The 21680-nt window shown below is 56.8% G+C and overlaps 1 protein-coding gene across 1 annotated transcript in view; it reads right to left on the bottom strand.

Annotated features, from left to right (window-relative positions):
- Positions 1-21680, bottom strand: part of PLXNA2 (plexin A2) — a 143213-nt gene that overhangs the window by 56614 nt on the left and 64919 nt on the right. Inside the window, exons 5-9 of the mRNA XM_066565353.1 lie at positions 10031-10131; positions 6440-6563; positions 5394-5547; positions 3498-3594; positions 1875-1989 (exon numbers count right to left, since the gene is read on the bottom strand). Coding sequence (XP_066421450.1) covers positions 1875-1989; positions 3498-3594; positions 5394-5547; positions 6440-6563; positions 10031-10131 — 591 coding nt within the window. The remainder of the gene's footprint in view (positions 1-1874; positions 1990-3497; positions 3595-5393; positions 5548-6439; positions 6564-10030; positions 10132-21680) is intronic.

The following is a 21680-nucleotide window of genomic DNA, read 5'->3' as shown; positions in this document are numbered from 1 at the left end:
TGTGGAGGAGAACAGGGATGCCTGGAGTGTGGAGGAGAACAGGGATGCTGGGAGTGTGGAGGAGAACAGGGATGCCTGGAGTGTGGAGGAGAACAGGGATACCTGGAGTGTGGGGGAGAACAGGGATGCTGGGAATGTGGAGGAGAACAGGGATGCCTGGAGTGTGGAGGAGAACAGGGATGCTGGGAGTGTGGAGGAGAACCCACCCCACCACTCAAGAGGAGGAGAGGCAAAGGGTTTTGCCTTCTCTTGATATGGTGAAAGGAATTTTCTTGACTTTGAGTGGATGGAGAAAGCTTTTGGTCTGTTCCTGGGGTGGAAGCTGCTCCCTGGGCTCCCATTCCCATCCCAGGCACGCTGCCCATCCTTGGGTTTGCAGCTTCCCACCAGGTCCTTGCACAGCTCAGAAATGACTCTGCCCTTTACCCCTGGATCTCCTGGCAGCCAGGGAGACACAGGAGTGGAGTTTACTCCCAGTTTAGCACCAACCTGGCTGAACCTTCAGTCCTTTTGACAGCTCAGTGTTCACACCACTGACTGATCTCCCCTGCTTTTCTCCATCTCCATCACTCACTGACAAGGATTTGTCTGGATGCTGGCACGCCTTCCTCTCCTTTCTTTCTCTCCTATTTGTAGATGTCCTCACTGCTGCCTTTCCCACTTTCCAGCACCCTCAGGATTTCCAGAGCATCTTCCAAAGTGTTTTTCCCTTGCAGCTTTAGGACCTGCACCCATTTCAGGTGCTGCAAAGCTGTTTGTAGGAACAGTGAGGGCAAAGAGCAGGACCCTGCAGCACCAGGACCCCGTGTGGATGAGGCAGGCAGGGGATCAGGCAGGACGAGGAGTGCAGAAACCCCAGAGCAAGGGCTCCTTGCAGTGGTAAATCGGGAATTTGTGCTAACAAACCCCTTTCCTCCACGGATCCCTCTGCCCTGGGACACACAGGAGAGCTGGCAGAGCCATTCCCAGCCTGTGCCTTTCCAAGTGCTAAAAGCATTTTTGGATGGGAGCCCCACACCTTTTATGAGCTGCTAAGAGAGATGGCTCCGGGTCCGTGGCGTTGGAACCCAAACCAGCTCCCTTTTCCAAAATCTGGGGCTGCGCTCTTTGGTAATTCCTTCACCAGCCACAGTCAGGCCCTGCCATGAATCCCAACAGGAGGCACTGCCCAGCCCAGCCAGAGCTGCTGCTCTGAGCAAGCAAAGCAGAGCTGCTGAAAGCGCTGGAGTCTCTGGGACCCCTGGGGGAAAGCACTACAGCAATTACTGTAATTAATGAACCTGGGCATTCCCACACAGCAGGGGAGGCTCAGCTCTGCTGCTCGGGTCAAGAGCAGCACTTCAGTGACACCAGCACTGCTCTGCTTCAAAGCTGCTCCTGCACTTTTGGGCACCAGAGAGACCCACAAAGCTCACACCAAGAGGGTTCTGGTGCTTGTGGCATGGAAAAGCAGAGGATAGAGGGAGGAATCCCAGCGTGGGACTGTCACAGGCATCTTTTGTGGAAAATCCTTTCCTTAGGATTTTTCCTCCTGAGAAGCTGAGAGGCCTCAGGAACAAAATGCAAACAATGGTTCTCTGCTGCTGTGGAATGCAACAGGTGCATCTGGGATTTGGCTCATGTGGTTGTTTCTAATTCATGGCCAATCACAGCCCAGCTGGCTTGGACAGAGAGCTGAGCCACAAACCTTTGTTATCATTCCTACTCATTCTATTCTTAGCCAGCCTTCTGATGAAATCCTTTCTTCTATTCTTTTAGTATAGTTTTAATGTAATATATATCATAAAATAACAAATCAAGCCTTCTGAAACCTGGAGTCAGATCCTCGTCCCCTCCCTCACCCTGAGCCCCCTGTGGACACCAGCACATGGTACCTCAGAGACGTTGATCCTCCCCTCCTGGAAGGAGCAGGTGGTGGGGTCGTGGGTGCACAGGTTCCTGTACTTGCACCAGTGGCAGCGGAAGGCACTGTTCACACAGGACAGGCACCTGGGGGGAGAGCAGGGCTGAGCACAGCCCCCAGCACCTTGGCAGGGCTGCAGCCTTCTGCAGGCCGTGCCAGAAATCCAGCCTTACCTGGGAAAAGAATTCCCTTTGGTGGGGGTGGTTTTGATAGAGCACAGAACGAGAAATGGGTTTAGGAAAACACACAGGCTCCAAAGACAGACCTGGGGCAGCCTCACAGTTTATCCCAGAGTAAAATGCAAGCTGGGATTTACTGCACATCCTTGGATTGGTGTAAAATAGAGCAGGGCACTGCATAGGCACCAGGCTTGGGCTTTAGCTTCTAGGAAAGAAGGCAAGCCTGGCAAAAATGGGATCAGTTGTTCTGCAAGTCAGGAATGCTTCAAGGCAGCAGCAACACTCCTGCCTGGCCTTGGAGTACAGGGGGTGCTGCAAGTGCTTTTGATTCATGTTGGGAAAAAAAAAAAACCAAACTGCTTATGAAATGTTTTTGAAAGAACACAGACCCTTTTCAGCCCCAGGGGACCCAGCTGCCAGCAGAGTGCCTGGGTGGGTTTTGTTCCCCTCTCACAGAGAGGCAGGAGCTGTGACAGCTGCTAACCCTGGCAGTTGCCACCTCCTCCATCTCCGAGGCCACCCCTGGTGCCACGTGGCAGCTCTTGGTGGCACAAGGATCAGCTGTGCCCGTGGATTCAGTCCATGCCCAGCCCGTGGCTCCAGGCACCGGAGCTGCCTGCAGAGGGAAGTGCCCGGGATTGCTGGAGCAAGGCCAGGCCAGGCAGACAAATGTCACCAGGGAGGTGGCAGCGTGGCCTGAGGCAGCTCTGGAGAGGAGCAGAGCAGCTCTGCAGGCAGGGCTCTCCCAGCTGGGCACAGGGAGCAGGGCACTGTGTGAGCAGCTCCGGTGGCTCAGTTGTGCTCTCCTGAGCGTTCTGCTGACCTCCATAGCCAGGGGAGCTCATTCTAATCAGCACAGCAAATCTGGGGCCCCATTCCCCCTTCCCCATTCCACATTCCCCATTCCCCATTCCCCATCCCCATCCCCATCCCCCATTCCTCATTCCCCATTCCCAAATTCCCATCCCCATTCCCATTCCCCATTCCCCCATTCCCCCATCCCCATTCCCCATTTCCCATCCCCATTCCCCATTCCCCATCCCCATTCCCCCATTCCTCATTCCCCATTCCCAAATTCCCATCCCCCTTCCCCATTCCCCATCCCCATTCCCCCATTCCCCCATCCCCATTCCCCATCCCCATTCCCCCATTCCCCATTCCCCATTTCCCATTCCCCATTTCCCATTCTCATTCCCCATCCCTTCCCATCCCTCCCGGCTCCATCCCCGCTCTCAGTTGCGGGATCGCGCAGCTTGGGGGCACCAGCAGGTTGAGGTTGTTCCCGGCTCTGCCTCCTCCGCGGCTCCCGGAGCCCCCCCTGTGACCCGGGCCCCCCGTGGCACCCCCAGCGCCCCCTCCCCGGATGCTCGGGGCTGCTTCTTGGCTCTGCTCGGGGGTGGGCAAGGGGCACTCACAGCTGGTGGGCGCTGCAGTTGTAGAACTTGAACTCGGTGCTGACGAAGGTCCTGCCCGTCTCCCGGGACTTCAGCTGGAGCACGACACCGAACCAGTCTGGGGACAGAGCAGGGCTTGTCACTGGCACAGCCAGAGGGGGGGGGTCTGCTGCCCACTGCCCTCTGCTGAGCCCCCTGCTGCTGCTGCTGCTGCTGGGGCAGCTCGGGTTGCACCTCCCAGCACCAGGACCCCGCCCCACCCTGCCCTGGAGACCCCCGAGTCCAGCAGGACCCACCCCACCCTGCCCTGGAGCCCCCCGGGTGCCCATGTCCAGCAATGCCCCCCAACCCCAGCCCTGGTGGCAAAGTGCCCCAGAGCCAGGGGGTGAAGTTGCCCTGGAATGGTTTTGGAGCCTGGCCCTGCTCCCTGATTCACTCTGCAGTGTAGAACGTGAGGCTGCTCTGAGGGCCAGCCCAGGAGCAGAACTGTGCAGTCACGGAGGGGTTTGGGTTGGAAGGGACCCTCAAAGAGCCAGTGCCAGCCCCTGCCATGGGCTGGGACACCTTCAGCATCCCCCAAACCCCACCCAAGCCCATCCCTGAGCACTTCCAGGGTCTGGGCTCCACAGCTTCATGTCCCAGAGTTGTCTCCTGGAGCAGGAGGCCCTGCTGGAATCAAGTGAGGCAGCAGTGGAGCTCCCTGGGAGCCTGAGCTCTGGGCTCATTGAGAGCACATTGTTCTTTTGGGGCTGCTGGGGAAGCCCCTGCAGGGCTCCCCAAGGCTCAGGCTCCAGAAAATGCCTCAGAACCACAAAGACATCACCAGGGAGGCACTCTGGACACCTGGAAGGATGCCAAGGGGAAAATGAGCTCCAAGCCAGTGGTGCTTCAGTTTCAGGAAGAGAAAATATGACAGAGGTGACATTAATGAGGAGCCAGCCCAAAGAGCAGCACTGAGACAGAGGAGCTGCTGCCGCCTCCTCGTGGGTGCTGAGCCAGGCCCAGGGGACATTGCTGCTTCCCAGATCCAGCCAGCCTGGCAGGGCTGAGAGCTCCTGTGAGCCCCCCTGGAGGGGACAGACGGCTCCTGTCCTGCCCTGGGAGCTGTCTGGCAGCACAGGGAGGGAGTGAGGACAGGGCAGGCACTCCCTGCTGCCAGCCCCTCCTGCCCTGTGCGGGATGCATTTCCTGGGGATGAAGCTCCCTGGGCTCAATGGGCTTTGACAGCAGCAGGAATTTCTCTGGCAGCAGCCCCAAAGGCTCAGCTCTGCTCAGCTGATACTCCCAAAGCTGCCCTGCACTGTCTGCCGCCGTGTCACTGCCCAGGAGCTGTGGGAATCCACAGAATCAGAGGGTTTGGGGAAAGCTGCAAGATGCAGGCCTCAGAGACAGCAGAACTGTGAGCAGAGCCATGCAGCAGCCATGAGATTGGTCAGCAGAGAAATGATTTAAACTGTAGAAAAGCAAAGACAAATAGAACAATGGTCTGTGTATTAATGCTTGGCTAGAATAACTCTCTAAGCTACAGAAAAGTTTATCTAGCGAGATATTAAGGAAGTTAAAGCTTAATAATGGAGCTCTGTGCATTGTGTTTTAAGGCTTACAAGTAGGTATTGTATTTGCAATAAGCAAGCATTGTTTTAACCAAAGGTACCTGTGCTTTTAAGTGGTTGGATAGAACTACTGTCAATGTGCTTTTGCTTTGTGTGATTGGTCAAGAAGCTTATAAAGTGAGTTGTAACATTGAGTTCTGTGTCTGCTACCTAGAACGTGAGCTGCTGGCATCTTCCCATTGTCACAATCACATAATGAGGCTGATGCTGGAAAATCAAACAGCTCGAGGCAGTTCCACAGCAGCCCCATCTCGTTCATAGTCTGTAAATAACCCCCAGCCAGCATCAAGGAGCCAGCACTTACCCTGATCCACGGGGATGGCAGGGACGTCTCTGGCTGCTGGTGACACACAGAGCACCTGGCTGCCCGACACCTGCCCCTCCACCTCGCTGAGGTTCCCGAAGAGGCAGCTGACCCCGGCACTGAGGTCTGGAGCGTCGCTCACCCGCAGCCTGAGCTGCAGCACGGACACCAGGGAGCAAAGCAGAGCTGTCAGCAGGCAGAGCAGCCCAGACCTCCCTCAAATCCCCAGCCCTGCCTGTGTTCCCATCCAAAACATCCCCCTTAAATCACCCACCTGCCCACAGTTGGTGGCCAGCTGCGCTGTGATGGGGAAGGGAGGAGGACAAAGGAAGGCGAGGATGTTCTTTGTGATACAAACCCACCGTGCTGAGCCTTGGGGTGCTGCAGGCCAGCGCTGCTGGCAATGGCAGATTTTTGTCCCCTGGTTGCTCTACAGGAGCTTTGCCACCCTCAGTGCCTGTGGCAGGACCCTGAGAGCAGCAGGGACCATCCCCAGAGCCCTGAGCTCAGACCAGCTCCCTCCCCAGTGCATGAATGGGGGACACCACCCTGCCCTGGCCGGGAGGAGAGTCCCCAGTGAGCCCAGCACAGCTGGGGCGTGTCCCCACCATGGCTGGGCAGTGTCCCCATGGCAAAGCAGGGCCTGGAGGGCTGAGCCCCCTCTCCCCACACCATTTCTACACGGGGGGCTGGGGCAGCAGGACCAGCTGCTACAGAGGAGTGGGGCAGCAACAGCTGGGAAGCTTCAGAGAGCCAGGCCTGAGCCCAGCTCACAGAGGAGCTTTTTGGGAAACAAAGCCTTTCCTTTACCAGCTACAGAGAGCAGGGAAATGTGAGCTGAGACACCAGGGGAAGGGGAATTTGTTCCTGTGCCCCCCTCTCCGCCCTCTCCCTGGCTCGCGTGACCCCTTGGCTGCCCCATCCCTCCGTGAGTGTGACCTCATGAGAAAACACTTGTGCCCGAGGGAAGGGGGAAGGCTGGAGTGTGGAGTGCTCCCTGCTGGGGGTGGCTGTCCTGCAGGGCCCCTGTCCCTGTCGCTGCTCACCGGGAGGCTGTGCTCTGACACCGAGATGCTGCTGGGCTGCACGGCCACGCTCAGGCACTGCCCGATGCTCCCGGCGAAGCGGAACGGCTCCTCTGCCCGCTCACAGCGGTCCCGCGGGGAGCACCTGCCACACAGGGGCACCCAGAGCACTGAAAACATCCCCAGGGCACTGAAAGCATCCCCCAGAGCAGAGGAAACATCCCCCAGAGCACTGGAAACATCCCCCAGATCACCAAAAACACCCCCTAGAGCACTGAAAACATCCCCAGGGCACTGAAAGCATCCCCCAGAGCAGAGGAAACATCCCCCAGAGCACTGGAAACATCCCCCAGATCACCAAAAACACCCCCTAGAGCACTGAAAACATCCCCAGGGGACTGAAAGCATCCCCCAGAGCAGAGGATACATCCCCCAGAGCACTGGAAACATCCCCCAGATCACCAAAAACACCCCCTAGAGCACTGAAAACATCCCCAGGGGACTGAAAACATCCCCCAGAGCAGAGAAAACATCCCCTGGATCACCAAAAACACCCCCTAGAGCACTGAAAACAACCCCCAGATCACCAAAAACACCCCCGAGCCCCGAGAGCACTGAAAACATCCCCAGAGCAATGAAAACATCCCCAGAGCAGTGAAAACATCCCCTAGAGCATTGAAAACATCCCCCAGGGCACTGAAAATATCCCCAGAGCCCCAAAAACATCCCCCAGGGCACTGAAAACACCCCAAACCCCCAGGGAGATATTCCACAGCAGGACCCGGTGATGCCCTGCACAGGGAGCAGGTGTTGGGCACCAGGTTAGGACCAAAGGGCGCTGGAAAATATTCAGTGATCAGCAAAACCACAAAGCCCGAGTATCCCATGAGTAATTCCTGCGCTGGGACACAATCCAGAGCTGCCAGTCCATGTGCTGGGGCGTGGGGTGAGCCATGGACTCATCTGCACACCAGCTAAAGCAGAAAGCTGTAACAGGCAGGGACAGGATGGTGCCTCTGTCCCAATTAAAACCACACCTAATCATCTCCTGCTGGAGCTGGGGGGAGCCCCGGGCAGGAGTGGGAGCTCCAGCTGCTGCCAGCAGGGCTTGGCTGCTGCCATCCTGCAGCTCCCAGCCCCTGCCCATTCCCAGCAGCAGGAGCCTCTGAGCATGCCAAGGTGCCTGGAGTGCTCCTCCGGGTGTTCCACGTGCTCCAGCACAGCTCCTCGTCCCTGCTCTTGCTGCAGGTGCTCTTGGAGCAGGGGGAAATGCAGCAGAGCACCCACTGGGAACCAAGGGCACGCTGTGGTGCTGGCAGCCCTCCAGGATTCCCTGCTTTCTGTCATCTGGGGAAAATCCTTCCCTTCCCGCCCTCCTCCATGGCTGCAGGTGGCAGATTTGCCTTTAAGGTCCCTTTGAACCCGAGCGTTGTGGGATTCTGTGGAACAGTGGGAGTTTGCTTTAGATGAAGAGAAGTTTCCACTTTCCCTTTCCAAACCACCCCCCTGATCCCCAACAAACGCTGGGGCTGCTCTCCTCACCCTCTCCCTTTTGTACCTTTTCCTTTGGAGCACAAAGGAGCTAAATATGAATGGTGCCAAAGGAAGAAATATCGAGGTTTAAGTGAATCTCTAAGATAGCCCTAAAGTGAGCTCTTGACTGGAGCCTTTATCTCATTGACTCGCTGGAATGGCTCTTTTTTATCATCCTATTTATGGCAACAGCCCCAACAGAGATAAATAGGCTTGGAGACAATAACACACTTGCAGAGAGCAGCACGGGGAAGTCTTGCAGGCTTCACATCCCACTGGGCTGGAGAGACCCTGTAACAATCTCCTGGAGGCCTCTGACAGCTCCCAGAGAGCAAAGGATCCCTCTGTCCATGCAGAGGATGAACAAACCACCTCCTGCTCCACCCCTCAGCCTTTCAGCCATCCCCAAACACAGCGGGAGCATCACCCCTGGCCCAGCACCTTCCACGGAGCAGCTGGAAGCAGGAACATGTGAGAATGAAAGGGGAGAGGTGACAAATTAAATACAAGCACTCCAGCACTTGGGGCCTCCAAACGAAGATGACAGAGGCTTCGAGGAACAGCAAGATAAACACAATTATTTACAGCTTAAAAAAATAAAGCTAAAAAATGATCACTGCTCCAAAGTGCTGATGCTTGGAGGGAGGGTTGAGAAATCCCACCAGGGGAAGAGCCCTTGTTGGGAATAGGCTGATGCTGAAATGTCATGGCCAAAAGGGCAGAGGAAACGACACTTTTCTCTCCTCTTGTCATCGAGGGTTTTGTCTCTGCAAAATGAAGATAACAACCTTTACCTGCCTCCCAGGTGGCTTGTGAAGACTCAGCTCATTAGCATGAGGGGAGTGCTCGCTGATCCTTGCAGAGGAGCTGCTGCAGGAGCAGCACCAGAGCCCCCAGCCCTGCTCCTGCTGCAGCAGCCCCGGCCCAGGGGCCACACAGGGATGGAAATAATTCCCTTCTGACAGAGGAGCTGGGGCAGTGAGGCCTCTGGGGCAAGGCTGCACCAAGGGTGGCTCTGCTGTAGGGGCTCGCTTGGAAAGGAAAAATCCTAAAAACCCCCAAGGGATGCTGAGAGTGCCCAGGCTGCTGGTGTGGGATGCCCAGAGCCCTGCTGGCACCCCCAGCCCGTCCCTGAGAGGAGCCTGTGGGATGCTCAGGGGCTGAGCTGCCTCTCCTGGCCCTCCCCAGCACCCAGACCCACAGTGGGGAGCTGCTGTGCCCCCAGCCCCGGATCCAGGCCGGGTTTGTGGAGGAGCCTGCAGCTCCCCCAGCACCTGCTCCTCAGGCAAGGGGCCAAGAGCTGCAGTGCGGGCCCCTGAGCCCTGCCTCCCCCCTGGCCAGGCGCTCAGGGCTGCCCAGCAGCTGGCACGGGGCCGGGGGGTTCCTGTCCCCTCCTCCCCCAGCTCCTCTGCCCCGTGCGCTCCCTTCCGCCTTAGGAAGTGCTGGTTTTTATGGCAGGCCAGAGAAAGGAAGGGCACAGACACCTCCTGAATGCAGAGAGGGTTTCCTGGAGCTCCCCTGGGGAAAAGCACCCTCAGACCTTTGTGGCAGCTCCCAGCCCCTCTGCTGGGTCCCCCTGGAGCAGCTGGAGCTGGGACCCCCTGACCTCCCCTGCAGGATTGAAAATTCCCTTTTGGGGATTTAAAGGGGCCCTGTGCTCTGCTCTGCTGCTGAAACCTCGCTGGGAGCAAAGCCCCACTCACAGGATCACATCTGCTGTTGCCTTTAAAAATTCCACATTATTGGGATTTGGGCAAAGAGCAGGAGGGTGCAAACCAGCAGGAGGGGTGTGCAAACCAGCAGGCCTCCATTCCCACCAGTTCAAATCCTGGTTTTCCATCATTTTCCCGTCTGGTTTTCCATCCACATCACCCTGCCCCTGAAGCAGGAGCTGATTTCCCTTCACCTCTCCCGGGAGCTCAGGGATCTCCAGCGGCATCTGAGCTGCAATGCAGGGAATGTCCAAAGGGGAGGAAAAATGGACTTGAGGAACTTCAGCCTGACTTGTTTTGTGTGGGAGGCTCTGGGAGGCTCTGAGAGCCGCTCTTGTCACCAGGGAACAGCCGAGGCTGGACTCACATGTGGTGCAGGGAGCACCAGCCGCAGTGCGGGTCCCCCGAGCTCAGGCACTCCTGGCAGGTCGTGTACTGCTCACAGGACTCCACGGGTACCCTGGACACCTGCAAGGGACACACACACGCTCAGGGCTGCTCTGCCAAGCCAGCCAGAGCAGCCCCAGGGCCCGCTGAGCCCCTCAGAGCCACGGGCACGACGGCAAAGCCTGAAATGAAATGGATTCGTTCCGACATCCAAGAATAGGAATTACTGGAGACTGAGGTGTGAGGTCACCCATCCCCTGGGTCAGTCCTGGGCACAGACAGCCCCAGCTGGGCTCCCACAGCGCTGCCAGCTCTCGGACCCCTCTGGGCTGGAGCTGAGCCCTCTCCTCCCTGATTCACAATTTCTGCCTCCCCCTTCCCCAGGGAGCTGCTGCAGGGGATGAATCACAGGGATTGTGGCAGCTTGTTGGGTCTGGGTTGGTGTTTCACTGCTTTGCTGGGTCTGGGTTGGTGTTTCACTGCTGTGCTGGGTCTGGGTTGGTGTTTCACTGCTTTGCTGGGTCTGGGCTGGTGTTTCACTGCTGTGCTGGGTCTGGGTTGGTGTTTCACTGCTGTGCTGGGTCTGGGTTGGTGTTTCAGTGCTTGGGCCACTCGAGCCCTTCCAGCAGCAGCCACTTGGGCCCCCAGGCCTGACCCACTGGAGGTCCCTGTCCCTTCCAGGCAGGGATGCCACAGAAGGGAGCACAGGAGGATGCTGTAAACCCCTCTCCCACTCACAGCACATGAGGAATGATGGTGATGGTGAGGTGCAGCACAGTCCTGACCTATTTACCAGCACTGAGAGGCCCAGAGGCTTCAAAATGACACCAGGCTTTAACCACAGGTCACTGCTTGGCTCCAGCAAAGACATTTGTAACCTTTTTAACCACTTTAACCTTTCCAACACATCCTTTGCCACCTCCAGCATTTTGAACCACTTTAACCTTTCCAACCCATTCCTTGCCACCTCCAGCAACAGGGGTAGGTTTGCATCTCGAGCTCCTGTAATGTTCCCTGTACAAAATATGGAGAAATCCCTTCCTGTAGGGTTGGGGGGCACGGGAACAGGCTGCTCAAGGAGAAATCCCTTCCTGTAAGGTTGGGGGGCACTGGAACAGGTTGCTCAAGGAGAAATCCCTTCCTGTAAGGTTGGGGGGCACGGGAACAGGTTGCTCAAGAGCCTGTGGACTCCCTACCCCTGGAGGTGTTCAAATCCAGGCTGGGCAGACCTTTGCACAACCCAGGATAGCAGGAGGTGCCCAGATGATTTCTGAGCTCCCTTCCAGCCCAGGCCATTCTGCGATTCTGCCATTCTACTCCCATTTCCCCCACCAAACACTGCAGATAATCCTCTCCCAGCCTCACACAGCTCCTGGGCCCCAGGAGCGATGCCTGCAACTGGCTGGGAATTCAAACAACTGCTGGATGGCTCTGGCTCTGTCCGTCACAACAGCACCCGGCTCCCAGCAGCCGCGCTGAAAGGAGCAGTGTCTCCCCACACAACGGCCACTGTCACGCCAAGTGCTGTTGACACAGTGAGAACCCAGTTCCTCTCTGAGCTGGACACCAATAGGGCTGCTATTCTTCTTGTTTCCTCAGCCCCACTCAACAGCTTTTCCTGAAACAGAGCTCGCCCGGGGTTGGAGTTTTCTGGCCGAGGTGGAGCCCGTGGGGAGGGCTCGGGCTGGGACCCTGGGAATGAAGGGTGGCAGGGGCAGAGCTGGGAGTGCCTGCAGCCCCTGCTGCATGGGAAGAGCTTCAGGAACCGAGAGGAGAATTTCAGAGGTGGAAATGAGGGGTTGGGGTTTGATTCCTGGCTGCAGAGGGGCCTGGGGTGCCCTTGCAGGGTCTGCACTCGGGTGGCCACAGGGGATGTGCTTTTTGCTGCCTTGCCTCTCCCTTGTAAGGAGCAAACAGCACTTTCCAGATGGGGTGGGAACAAACCCAGGGGCCTGGTGACAGAACAGCCCCCCAGGATGGCCCATCCTATTCCTACAGACACTGCCCAGCCCAGTGACCGCCCAGCACAGACCAGTGCTGACCAGTGCTGCCCCTGGGTGGAGAGCCAGCAGCAAACCTGGGCTTTTCAACCCAAAAATCTCCCTGTGGGAGGCACCAGCTGGCACAGGATGCACCCAGGGGGGGCCTGGGCTGCCCCTAAAATCAGCCCAGCACGCTGAGCCCTGACCCAGCCCCAAAATCCCCCAGCACAGCAGATGCCCTGCTCACACCCACAAAGGGAGGCTTGGCAGGATCTGTCCCCGTGATTTACATGCAGCTCAGGGCTTGTTTCATGTTTGTGAGGAGCTGGATGCTCTCGCTGCGCTCTATAAATAACGGAGGGTTGGAATTATGTGAATAAGAGTTCATTAGAGATGATTTGATGTTGAGCGCTTCGTTTCTTTTTCTGCTCGGAAGCTGCACATGATAATTCTTTAAAAACCACACCGAGGTTTTGAACAATGTCTCTGGAGGAGCATCTGTGTGAAGGACAGCGGCCGAGAATCCAGCACTGCTGGGGGATCTCCTCGCTGCTGAGGGCACAGCCCCGCTCCCCCCAGCCCAACTGTGACCTCTCCTCCTGCTCTCCCTGCCAAAATGGACCTGCTGCTCAACCATTAAATGATAAAGCCTCATTATTACCGTCCCTGACTGCCTGACCCATAACACCAGCAAAATAAAATAAATTACAGAAAGAAAAAAATCAATACAGACTCTCCAAAACACACAAACTCCAACTCTGCCAGTCCCCGGAGCAAATAAGTACAAGAAACCAGTTCCAAATAAATAAATAAATAAAATGAATAAATTAATTAAATAAACGGCTAAAGCAAAGTTTCCACAGCTTTTGCGTGCTGCCAGCCCAGTCCTGTGACCTCCCCTGGCTGGAGACAGCCCCTGGAGCATCCCACAGCCACAGCAGGCTGCCCACAGACCCCTCGGGGGGCTGGAGCTCAAACAGAAAATCTATTTTTAATGACTTTGGGGAGTGGAGTAGAGATGCCAACTAGTTCAGTGTAATTAAAGCCATCTATCACTCACTGAGCAGGAGCCCAAAGTTGATGAACTTTCCAATGAGATTTGATTCTTTCCTTTATTCATGAGAAAAACTCTGCTTTGTGCTGGGGCAGGAGACGTGAAAAAGTGTGGGAAGGAGCAAGGAGGACGCCTCAGCTGCAGCCATTAATGTGTCAGGGTGACAGGGAAAATCAAGTCAGACTTTCCCAGAGGCTGTAAAAAGTCTGGCAGACTCTTCCCACTGCTCCTCCCTCCCGTGCCTGCTGCAGGTGGAATATCCTGCTGGGCTTTGCCTTTGCCAGGAAAATTCCCAGTGTGGAGGGGTGGGAACGCTGTGGCTTTGCTGAGCAGGACATGTGGGTGCAATCTGCCTTGGGCTGTGGAAATCCCTGCCTGGAAACTGCTGCTCCTGCCTGGTGGAGACCCCAGAGAGTGTGGAAGGAGCAGCAGTGAGTGGGATGCAGGAAATGCACCCATGGGGCAGAGCCAGGACACAGAGGAGAGGGGAAAGGGGGAGTTTTAACCACAAATAACAGAGGAGCATCCCCGGGGTGCCGTGGAGCTCCCAAAGGTGGGAATGGCTCCAGCACCCATCCCTGTGCCACAGGGGCAGTGCTCTGGCAGCTGCAGGGCTCCTGCAGGAGCAGCTCTGCTGCCCCACACCTCACTCTGAGGGGCTCTCAGAGCCCCCCCCGGGCTGTCAGAACCAAATCAAGGCCGGGAAGTTGTGGCAGAGAAGCAGCGAGTGGGAGAGGACAGGGAGACAACGTTGCCATGGCTACGAGGGGATTATTTAATTACAGCACTGCAGATGCACGGAGAGAGCCCCTTCAACTCTGATCCAGGCAACCTTTGCTTGGGCTTGGCTTTGCTGCTATAAGAACCTCATTAACATCTGAGGGGGACAAGCTGTGCTGGAGCACAGGGACTGGATCACTCTGGAGTGAGGGATCAGATCTGCAAACATTCCCATCTCCTTGGCGCCCCCAGACCCTCCGTGCAGCGTGCCAGGCTCCTGAGGGAGGTGATGAAAGCAAGGACAGCCTCCTCTGGGAAGCAAGAAAGGCTGAAAAAACAGCAAATATCCCGAAGTGAGGCTTGCTGGAGCAGGAAAATTGTCCTCAAGCCAGAGTTTTCTGCATCCATCCGGCCCAGCATCCCGGCAGGGCTCGGAGCAGCCTCGTGTTCTGGCACACGGGCTCCTGCAGACAAACACTTCCCTGTGGTTTACCACGGCTCCAGTTAATCATCACATCAATATGGAACATCTGAGCGGGGTTTGTTGGAATAACAAAGTGCCAGGCAGAGATCCCAGCCTGCTCTCAGCTCCCAGGAGCAGCACAGCCTCGTCCAGGAGGGGAAATGGGATTTCATCTCCAGCACGAGACTGTGCAGGGGCTGCTCGGTCTGGCAGCTCCTCCTCTGCCCCAGCAGGTGACAGTGACACCCTGGGGCTGCAGGGTGGGCACGGGGGCAGGTGCCCCTGCCTGGCACAGGCTCCGGGTGTCCCGTCCCTCACCCTCGCTGGGCTCCCAGCTGTGGCCGGAGGCTCAGCCTTTGGGATCCCATTTGCATCCCATTTGGGATCCTTGGCATCCCATTTGGGATGCCACTCTGGCATCCGGCCCCTGCTCGGACTGGCACAGCAGTGCCAGCTCTGGGTGACAGCCACAACGTGCCCTGGCAGCCCCGGCTCTGCCTCCTGCCTCGCACACACCATCTGCACCTGGGCACTGTGGGGCCAGGCAGGCACGGCCACCCTGTGCCCACCTCGCCGTGCCCGCTGCCCCCGGAGCTGGGCAGAGCTGTGCCCACACCGAGTCAGGAGGAAATTCTGTCATCTGCAGCGCTGGAAGGAGATCTGGAGTGCAGGCCTGGCTGAGGAACTCACAGGAGCTTCTGGAATGGCAAATGCAGCGAAATTCATGGATGGAATAATGAGGTGCAGCCACACATCCACTCCTGCCTGGCTCCTCTGAGCTGCTCCTGCCCCCGGGGCGCTGGTGACAGCTCAGTGTCCCCATGCAGGGATGGACAGGACCCTCAGCAGATCCTTCTCCTTTGGGACCCTAAACCACTTCATTTCTTACAGAACTGACCCACAGAACCCCTCTCTGACAAGAACAGGGTGCCAAAAGCGAGGAATGGGATGCTAAAGGTCTCCCCCACAAGGACAGGGCCCTGCTGTGATGGATCCATGTCCCTGGATGCCTGGAAAGCCACCACACCTCAGGGGAGTGGCAATTTCATTCCTGACTGCACAAAAAGGGTCAAAGGAGCTCCTGGAAGCCAGGATGGTGATCCAGGCAGGAGCTGCCCTCTCCTCAGCTGCCAGGGTGACAGAGCCTCCCTGCTGCTGTGGGAGTCCCCTCTGGATCCCAGGATGATGTTCCTGGGGCAGCCAGGGGCCCCTCCCCGTGCTCCTGCCAGAGGACATCACTGCTGCCATCACAAGTGGCTCCCTGACGTGTTGGCACCGTCCTCTGATGCCACCCTGCCATGGCCACCAGCTGATGAGCAGTGCCCTTTGATTAGCCCAGGCCTCAGGGGAGCTAATTAATCAGGATAAAAGTGGGGCAGCCTTCCAGAATCTCGGGGCTCAGGTGGGGATCAATCCAGCTCAGGAAACTTTCATCTCGCATCAGTTCACAGCCCCTGCTTTGCCTGGCTGCCGTGGAACTCCTGGCGTGCTCCCTGCAGTCATTTAAAAGTTTTAACAGAAGCTCAGAAAATTAATTAAGGTGAATAATTATAAAGTGTGCGCTTCTTCCCCTCTCTGTTTGGTGAGAAAACAGCAAAAATAGAATTTGGAATAATTCTGGAGTCGTAACCAAAGTAATTGGGTGTTCAACGAGCGCTCACAACTGGGCTGTGCTTAGAAAAATCACTGTTTTACTCAGAGCATTTTGCCAGAGAGTCGTTAACAGCACAATGCTCCCCTTCCTCGGGTCTCTAATTAGGCCTGGAGCCTCCAGCCCTGGTGCCCGCCCAGCCCTGCAGGTGATGCTCCCTGGGCTCCTCCCAGCTCCAGGACAGGGGCAGGGGCAAAGCCCCTGGCAGCGGGCAGTGGGAGGAGATTCTGTTCTGGCAGGGTGGGCAGCCCTGGCACAGGTGCCCAGAGCAGCTGAGGCTGCCCCAGGATCCCTGGCAGTGCCCAAGGCCGGGCTGGATGGGGCTGGGAGCACCTGGGACAGGGGAAGGTGTCCCTGCCATGGCAGGGGTGGCACTGAGTGGATTTAAGGTCCCCTCTAACCCAAACCATTCTGTGATCCCCTGAAGGTGGGGATGCCTTAGAGGGGAACACACCTTGTGAGGAGCCAGAGCACCCAGCTGGCAGCACCCTGAGCACTCATCAACCCCATCCCTGCTCCGAGCAGCCTCCTGGGCTGGCTTGGAGCCTCCAGAGCCGTGTCCCAGCAGGGATGGCCATGCTGGGAGCTCAGCCCCCCAGCTCTGCTGTGGAACCCTGCATCTCCCGGCTGTGGATGCTGGGCCTGCTGCCTGTGAGTGCCTGCAGTCTGTTTCTCCTGGCTCCCCAGGAACAGCACACGCCAGACAGCAGAGCCCCTTCCCCCAGGCTGCCAGCCTGCAACTCACGGATTCACTTCACTTGTTAAACAGGATAGTGGCAGGCTAAGATAAAACAGAAGAGTTTAAAATGACAAACAGACTCCTAAATGGGACTAGAGTCTTAATGAAAACAGTAATGAATGAATGAGGCAAGCAAATATTCCCCATTAATATTAGACAGATAGATTAGATCCCTGGGTGCTGCATTTAAAACCGACATGAAATTACTTCAATTACTCTGCATTGATAAATAACAAGGCCGTATTTACTGTTAAAACACATTTCCTCCACCCTCCCCCACGCCTGCTTTGGCTTCTTCTGCTTCTCAGGAGGGAGAGGAGATCAGTGAGAGGATGGAAATGCAGCGGGCTGGGAGCTTCCCTCCTGCCCACGGGTGTGCCCGTGCTCACAGGGTTCTTGGATGGGGGAAGAGACCAGGATCTGACTCCATGGTTCAGAAGGCTGATTTATTATTTTATGATGTATATCACATTAAAACTGTACTAAAAGAATAGAAGAAAAGGTTTCATCAGAAGGCTGGCTAAGAATAGAATAGGAAGGAATGATAACAAAGGTTTGTGGCTCAGACTCTCTGTCTGAGCCAGCTGGGCTGTGATTGGCCATAAATTAGAAACAACCACATGAGCCCAATCCCAGATGCACCTGTTGCATTCCACAGCAGCAGATAACCATTGGTTACATTTTGTTCCTGAGGCCTCTCAGCTTCTCAGGAGGAACAATCCCAAGGAAAGGATTTTCCATAAGAGATGCCTGCGACACACAGGAGAGCTGGGCTGCTCGGCACCCAGCCAGGGCGTTCCAGGGCAGCTGCCCCTGGAGCAGCCCCATCAGGCTCAATCAGCACCATCAGCTCTGCCATTCCAGCCCTGGCAGTGCTGTGCAAGAGGCAGAGCAATCACTGGCAGCCACTTCAAACCTGGTGCTCACAGCATCCTCCCCTCTCAGAAATTCACTCTGCTTCCACTTGCTGGTGGGTACAGCTGCTCAGCATCCTCCTTTCCACGCTGGGAAAGTGAGATTAACCTGATCAGAGGCCTCTTCTGATGAAGAGATCATAGATGGATAATTCCTGGGTGTTTGCTGGCATTTACATGCTAATGATGAAAGGCACTCTGGTAAAGGTAATGTCAACACGAGTCCCTGGTCCTTGCATCTCAGCCTCCAGCCCAGCCATCTGTTCTCAGGGTTCAGAAAAGCTCTGGAGAACAGGTTGCTGCTAGAAAAGCTGCAAAAGCTCCCTCCCAGCTCTGCTGCCTCGGCCTGTGAAGCTCCATGCCTGGCTGGAGTGTCCTGGGGGATGCTCAGAGCTGTGGGATAAGCAGAGCACTAAAGCACACCCTGGCTGGCAAACCACTGATGTCTTGCTGCTGGAGGATCTTAAATATCTGCAAAAAAACCCTCACTCAGCCTCATCACACACAGTAAACAAGAAAGACATAAAATATTTCAATTCAGGGGTACAGGAGCAGCAAAGCATCCAGAGATCCTGAGTCCTTGCTGCAGATCCAACATGCCAAATTTCCTGAGGGAGAGGAGGGGAATAACCCCCTGCTTCCCCCCAGCTGGGATGCAATCCCCTGGGGAAAGGCCAGGGTGCTGCTGCTGGAGGATCCACTGAGGGTGGGAATGGGGCAGGAGGGGGCTCTGTGTACCGGGCAGGGGTAAATTCACCCCCCAGAAGACAACAAAACCCAGGCCTGGTGCTTTCCCAGCTGAAACCAGGGGTATAACAGCCAAGTGGGGAGGGAGAAATGCTCAGAGCTCTTCCCACAGCTCAAGGGACAGATGACCTTTCCAATACTCTACCTGTATAAATCTTACTTAATGAAATAATAAAAAAAAAAAAAAAATACGATGAAGGTTAAAGCGTTCCCTGCAGCAGATTTACACTGAAAACAAGGCCTGCTCAGGCAGCAGTGGGTTTACACAACAGCCCTGTAACATTCCTTTCCTAAGGACTGGGGTGACTCCTGACCAGCCCCAACCACAGGCTGAGCGATCCCAGCCAAGGGCAGCGTGCCAAGACCGAGGCAAAGGAAACAGCTCCAGCCTGGGCTGTGCTAAACACACAATTAGGGTTTGCCTGGGTCACGAGTCTCAACACGGCGGTTTTCCCCCATCAAACCCTCCCCACAACCTCCCCGGCCCTCGGGACATGACTTCATTTGCAGTGCCACCACAAGCGAGCTCTTTAAACAGCCCAGAGCAAACACGGCTGCCCGCGGCTTGGAAGCGCCCCTGGGAAAGCGGGAGCACCAAGCCAGGGCCTCCCGTTGTGGGAAATGAGAGCTGGGATGGGTTTTGTAGCCAGAAAAGGTCGGGTAAAGGGTTTAGCTCTGATCTTTACCTGCTTTTCCTTGGGCTGCTGTTCTGCTGCATGGGAGATGTGGAATCAAAGAGCAGCTCTGGGGCTGTGGCGCTGCTCTGGTGGGAGGCAGGGCTGATACGAGCTCAGAGCCTTCATAGAGACCCCAGAATTGCTGCATTAATGATCCCAGGGCTGATACGAGCTCAGAGCCTTCATAGAGACCCCAGAATTGCTGCATTACTGCTCCCAGGGCTGATACAAGCTCAGAGCCTTCATAGAGACCCCAGAATTGCTGCATTACTGCTCCCAGGGCTGATACAAGCTCAGAGCCCCCACACAAACCCCAGAATTGCTGCATTAATGCTCCCAGGGCTGTCACACCAAGGCATTTGTCCCTGGCAGCCACCTCAGCTCCTGCTGTAAGCAGCTACTTTGACATCAGCCTCTCAGTGCCTGGATCCAGCACTCAGAACGGTGGCATTTTGGGCAAATAATGCCATGAAACTATTTCTGCTCCATCGGAGACTGAGGAGCTTCTGCATGTATTTCCATAAATATCCCTGGCGTCAGTGCAGCAGCAGACCCAACAGACTGCCAGGGGGATCCTGCAGCCTGTGCTGAGCCTACCTACAGAGCAGCTCCAGGAAAAGCTCTGGGCTTGCAAGGGATTGGAGAGGACAGAATTAACCAGCTTCTGTGGGGACTGGGAGCCCTCAGCTGCCAGGGAGGCTGGGAACGAGGGGGAATGGGGCATTGAGGGGGACGGGGCATTGAGCAGGCGGGCAGGGATCAATGACAACGTGGGAATGCCAGAAACCAGGAGAAGGGCCGGTGGATCCATGACCTGCTCTGTCTGTCCTCTGCCTCTGGCAGGGGGCAGGGACAGGGACCCACGAGGGTGGCTCTTTCTGCCATGTGAAAGACATGAAACCACCACTTCTGGACCAGTCCTGGTCCCTGGCACGGTGTTTGTCAGCTGCAAACCTCCTGTCTTCTGCCTCTGGCAGGGACAGGGACAGGGACAGGGACCCACGAGGGTGGCTCTTTCTGCCATGTGAAACCATGAAACCTCCACTTCTGGACCAAACACCTGACACAGTGTCTGTCAGCTGCAAACCTCCTGTCTTCTGCCTCTGGCAGGAGCAGGGACAGGGACCCACGAGGGTGGCTCCTTTTGCCATGTGAAACCATGAAACCTCCACTTCTGGACCAGTCCTGGTCCCTGGCACGGTGTTTGTCAGCTGCAAACCTCCTGTCTTCTGCCTCTGGCAGGGACAGGGACAGGGACCCACGAGGGTGGCTCTTTCTGCCATGTGAAACCATGAAACCTCCACTTCTGGACCAGTCCTGGTCCCTGGCACGGTGTCTGTCAGCTGCCAACCTCCCAGCGGGGTGAGTGCCCCTGGCAGGGGCTCTGCCCTGCCTCAGCTGCCTCCCTCCCTGCTGGGAGCCAGCGCTGCAGCAGCTGCTCCCAGGGCATTTCTCTGCAGGGTGGCTGGCAAGGGACGGGGTTAATGGTCCCACTGCACGTGTGACCTCTGTTCCCCCTCTCCAGAGCTCCTAATTACCCAGCTGAAGGAAGAGGGGCAGCCCTGGGGCTCTGCCAGCCCTGGCATCGATCTCTGCACCCCGGGAGAGATCCCAGGGAAGGCAGCTCCTCCCATCCCACCCAGCTAATCAGGGCCAAAACACGATAAAACCCCGAGCAGCAGCAGCAGCAGCAGCAGGTCCCCTCCTCAAAAATGAGAGCAGCTTGTGGGGGATGAATAGAGAGCGCTGCTCATGAAAAGGTGCCCGCCACGGCTGGGTCCCTGCTGCCCCGGCAGCCTGACAATTGGCAGATGAACCTCGGTGCTTTGTGTGCTCCCCCTCTTTATTCTCTGCTCATAAAACTGGCAGGAGCAGGGGCAGGACAGCTCTGCTGGCAGCAGCTGTGCTCAGGATGAAAAATGAGCAGCACATGCACGGAGGCAGCTGGAGCACAGCGAGGGACCCCGGGGTCCCTGGGGTTATTTCCCTCTCTCCAGAGGGGCCCTGAGCTTAACCCTTGCTTTCCTGAGTTGGAGCAAAGCAGCCACAGCCACAGGGCCGGGTCACCCTGGCTGTCCCCAGCGCAGGGTCTGTGTGTCCTGGTGTGCCTGGAGTGCCAGGGCAGCTGCAGCCCTGCTGGAACCGTCACCGTGTGCTCACACATCATAGCAGAGCCCCACTGCTATGGGGCCCGCAGCAAGGGAACATCACCCGAGCTCATGGGCAAGGCAGGGCACTGCAGTGGGGCACAGCACGGGTGGCAGTGCCCCTGTCCATCCCAGTGTCCCAAAGCCACCCATCCCCTGCCACCTCACCTCGGAGCTGCCTTTGCCTTGTGCCTGGCAGGAGCAGGAATGTTCTGCTGTCCCTGCAGAGCCCCCTCAGTGCCACCCTTGGCACACAGGGGGACATGGAGGCCACATTTTGTTTGCCCTCCTTGCTGAAGGGCTGGCCCAGGCTGTGTCCTGCCACCCACCGTGTCCGAGTGGCCGTAGGCACAGCGTGGGCACAGGGTGGGCACAGGGTGGGCACAGGGCGGGCACAGCACCGCATCTGCCCACTCCCAGCAGCCTCCCAGGCCGTGCTGTGCCTCAATGCCGCCTTTGTTGCCGGCTCTGGCACGTCCCAGGGTGTCAGTGACACTGAAAAGCTTTGACTGGCCCTTTCTGTTTGTTTTCTTGGC

This window comes from Molothrus aeneus, chromosome 24 (genome assembly GCF_037042795.1).
Source record: "Molothrus aeneus isolate 106 chromosome 24, BPBGC_Maene_1.0, whole genome shotgun sequence".
Lineage (NCBI taxonomy): Eukaryota > Metazoa > Chordata > Aves > Passeriformes > Icteridae > Molothrus > Molothrus aeneus.
This window is presented reverse-complemented; position numbering and strand designations above follow the sequence as displayed.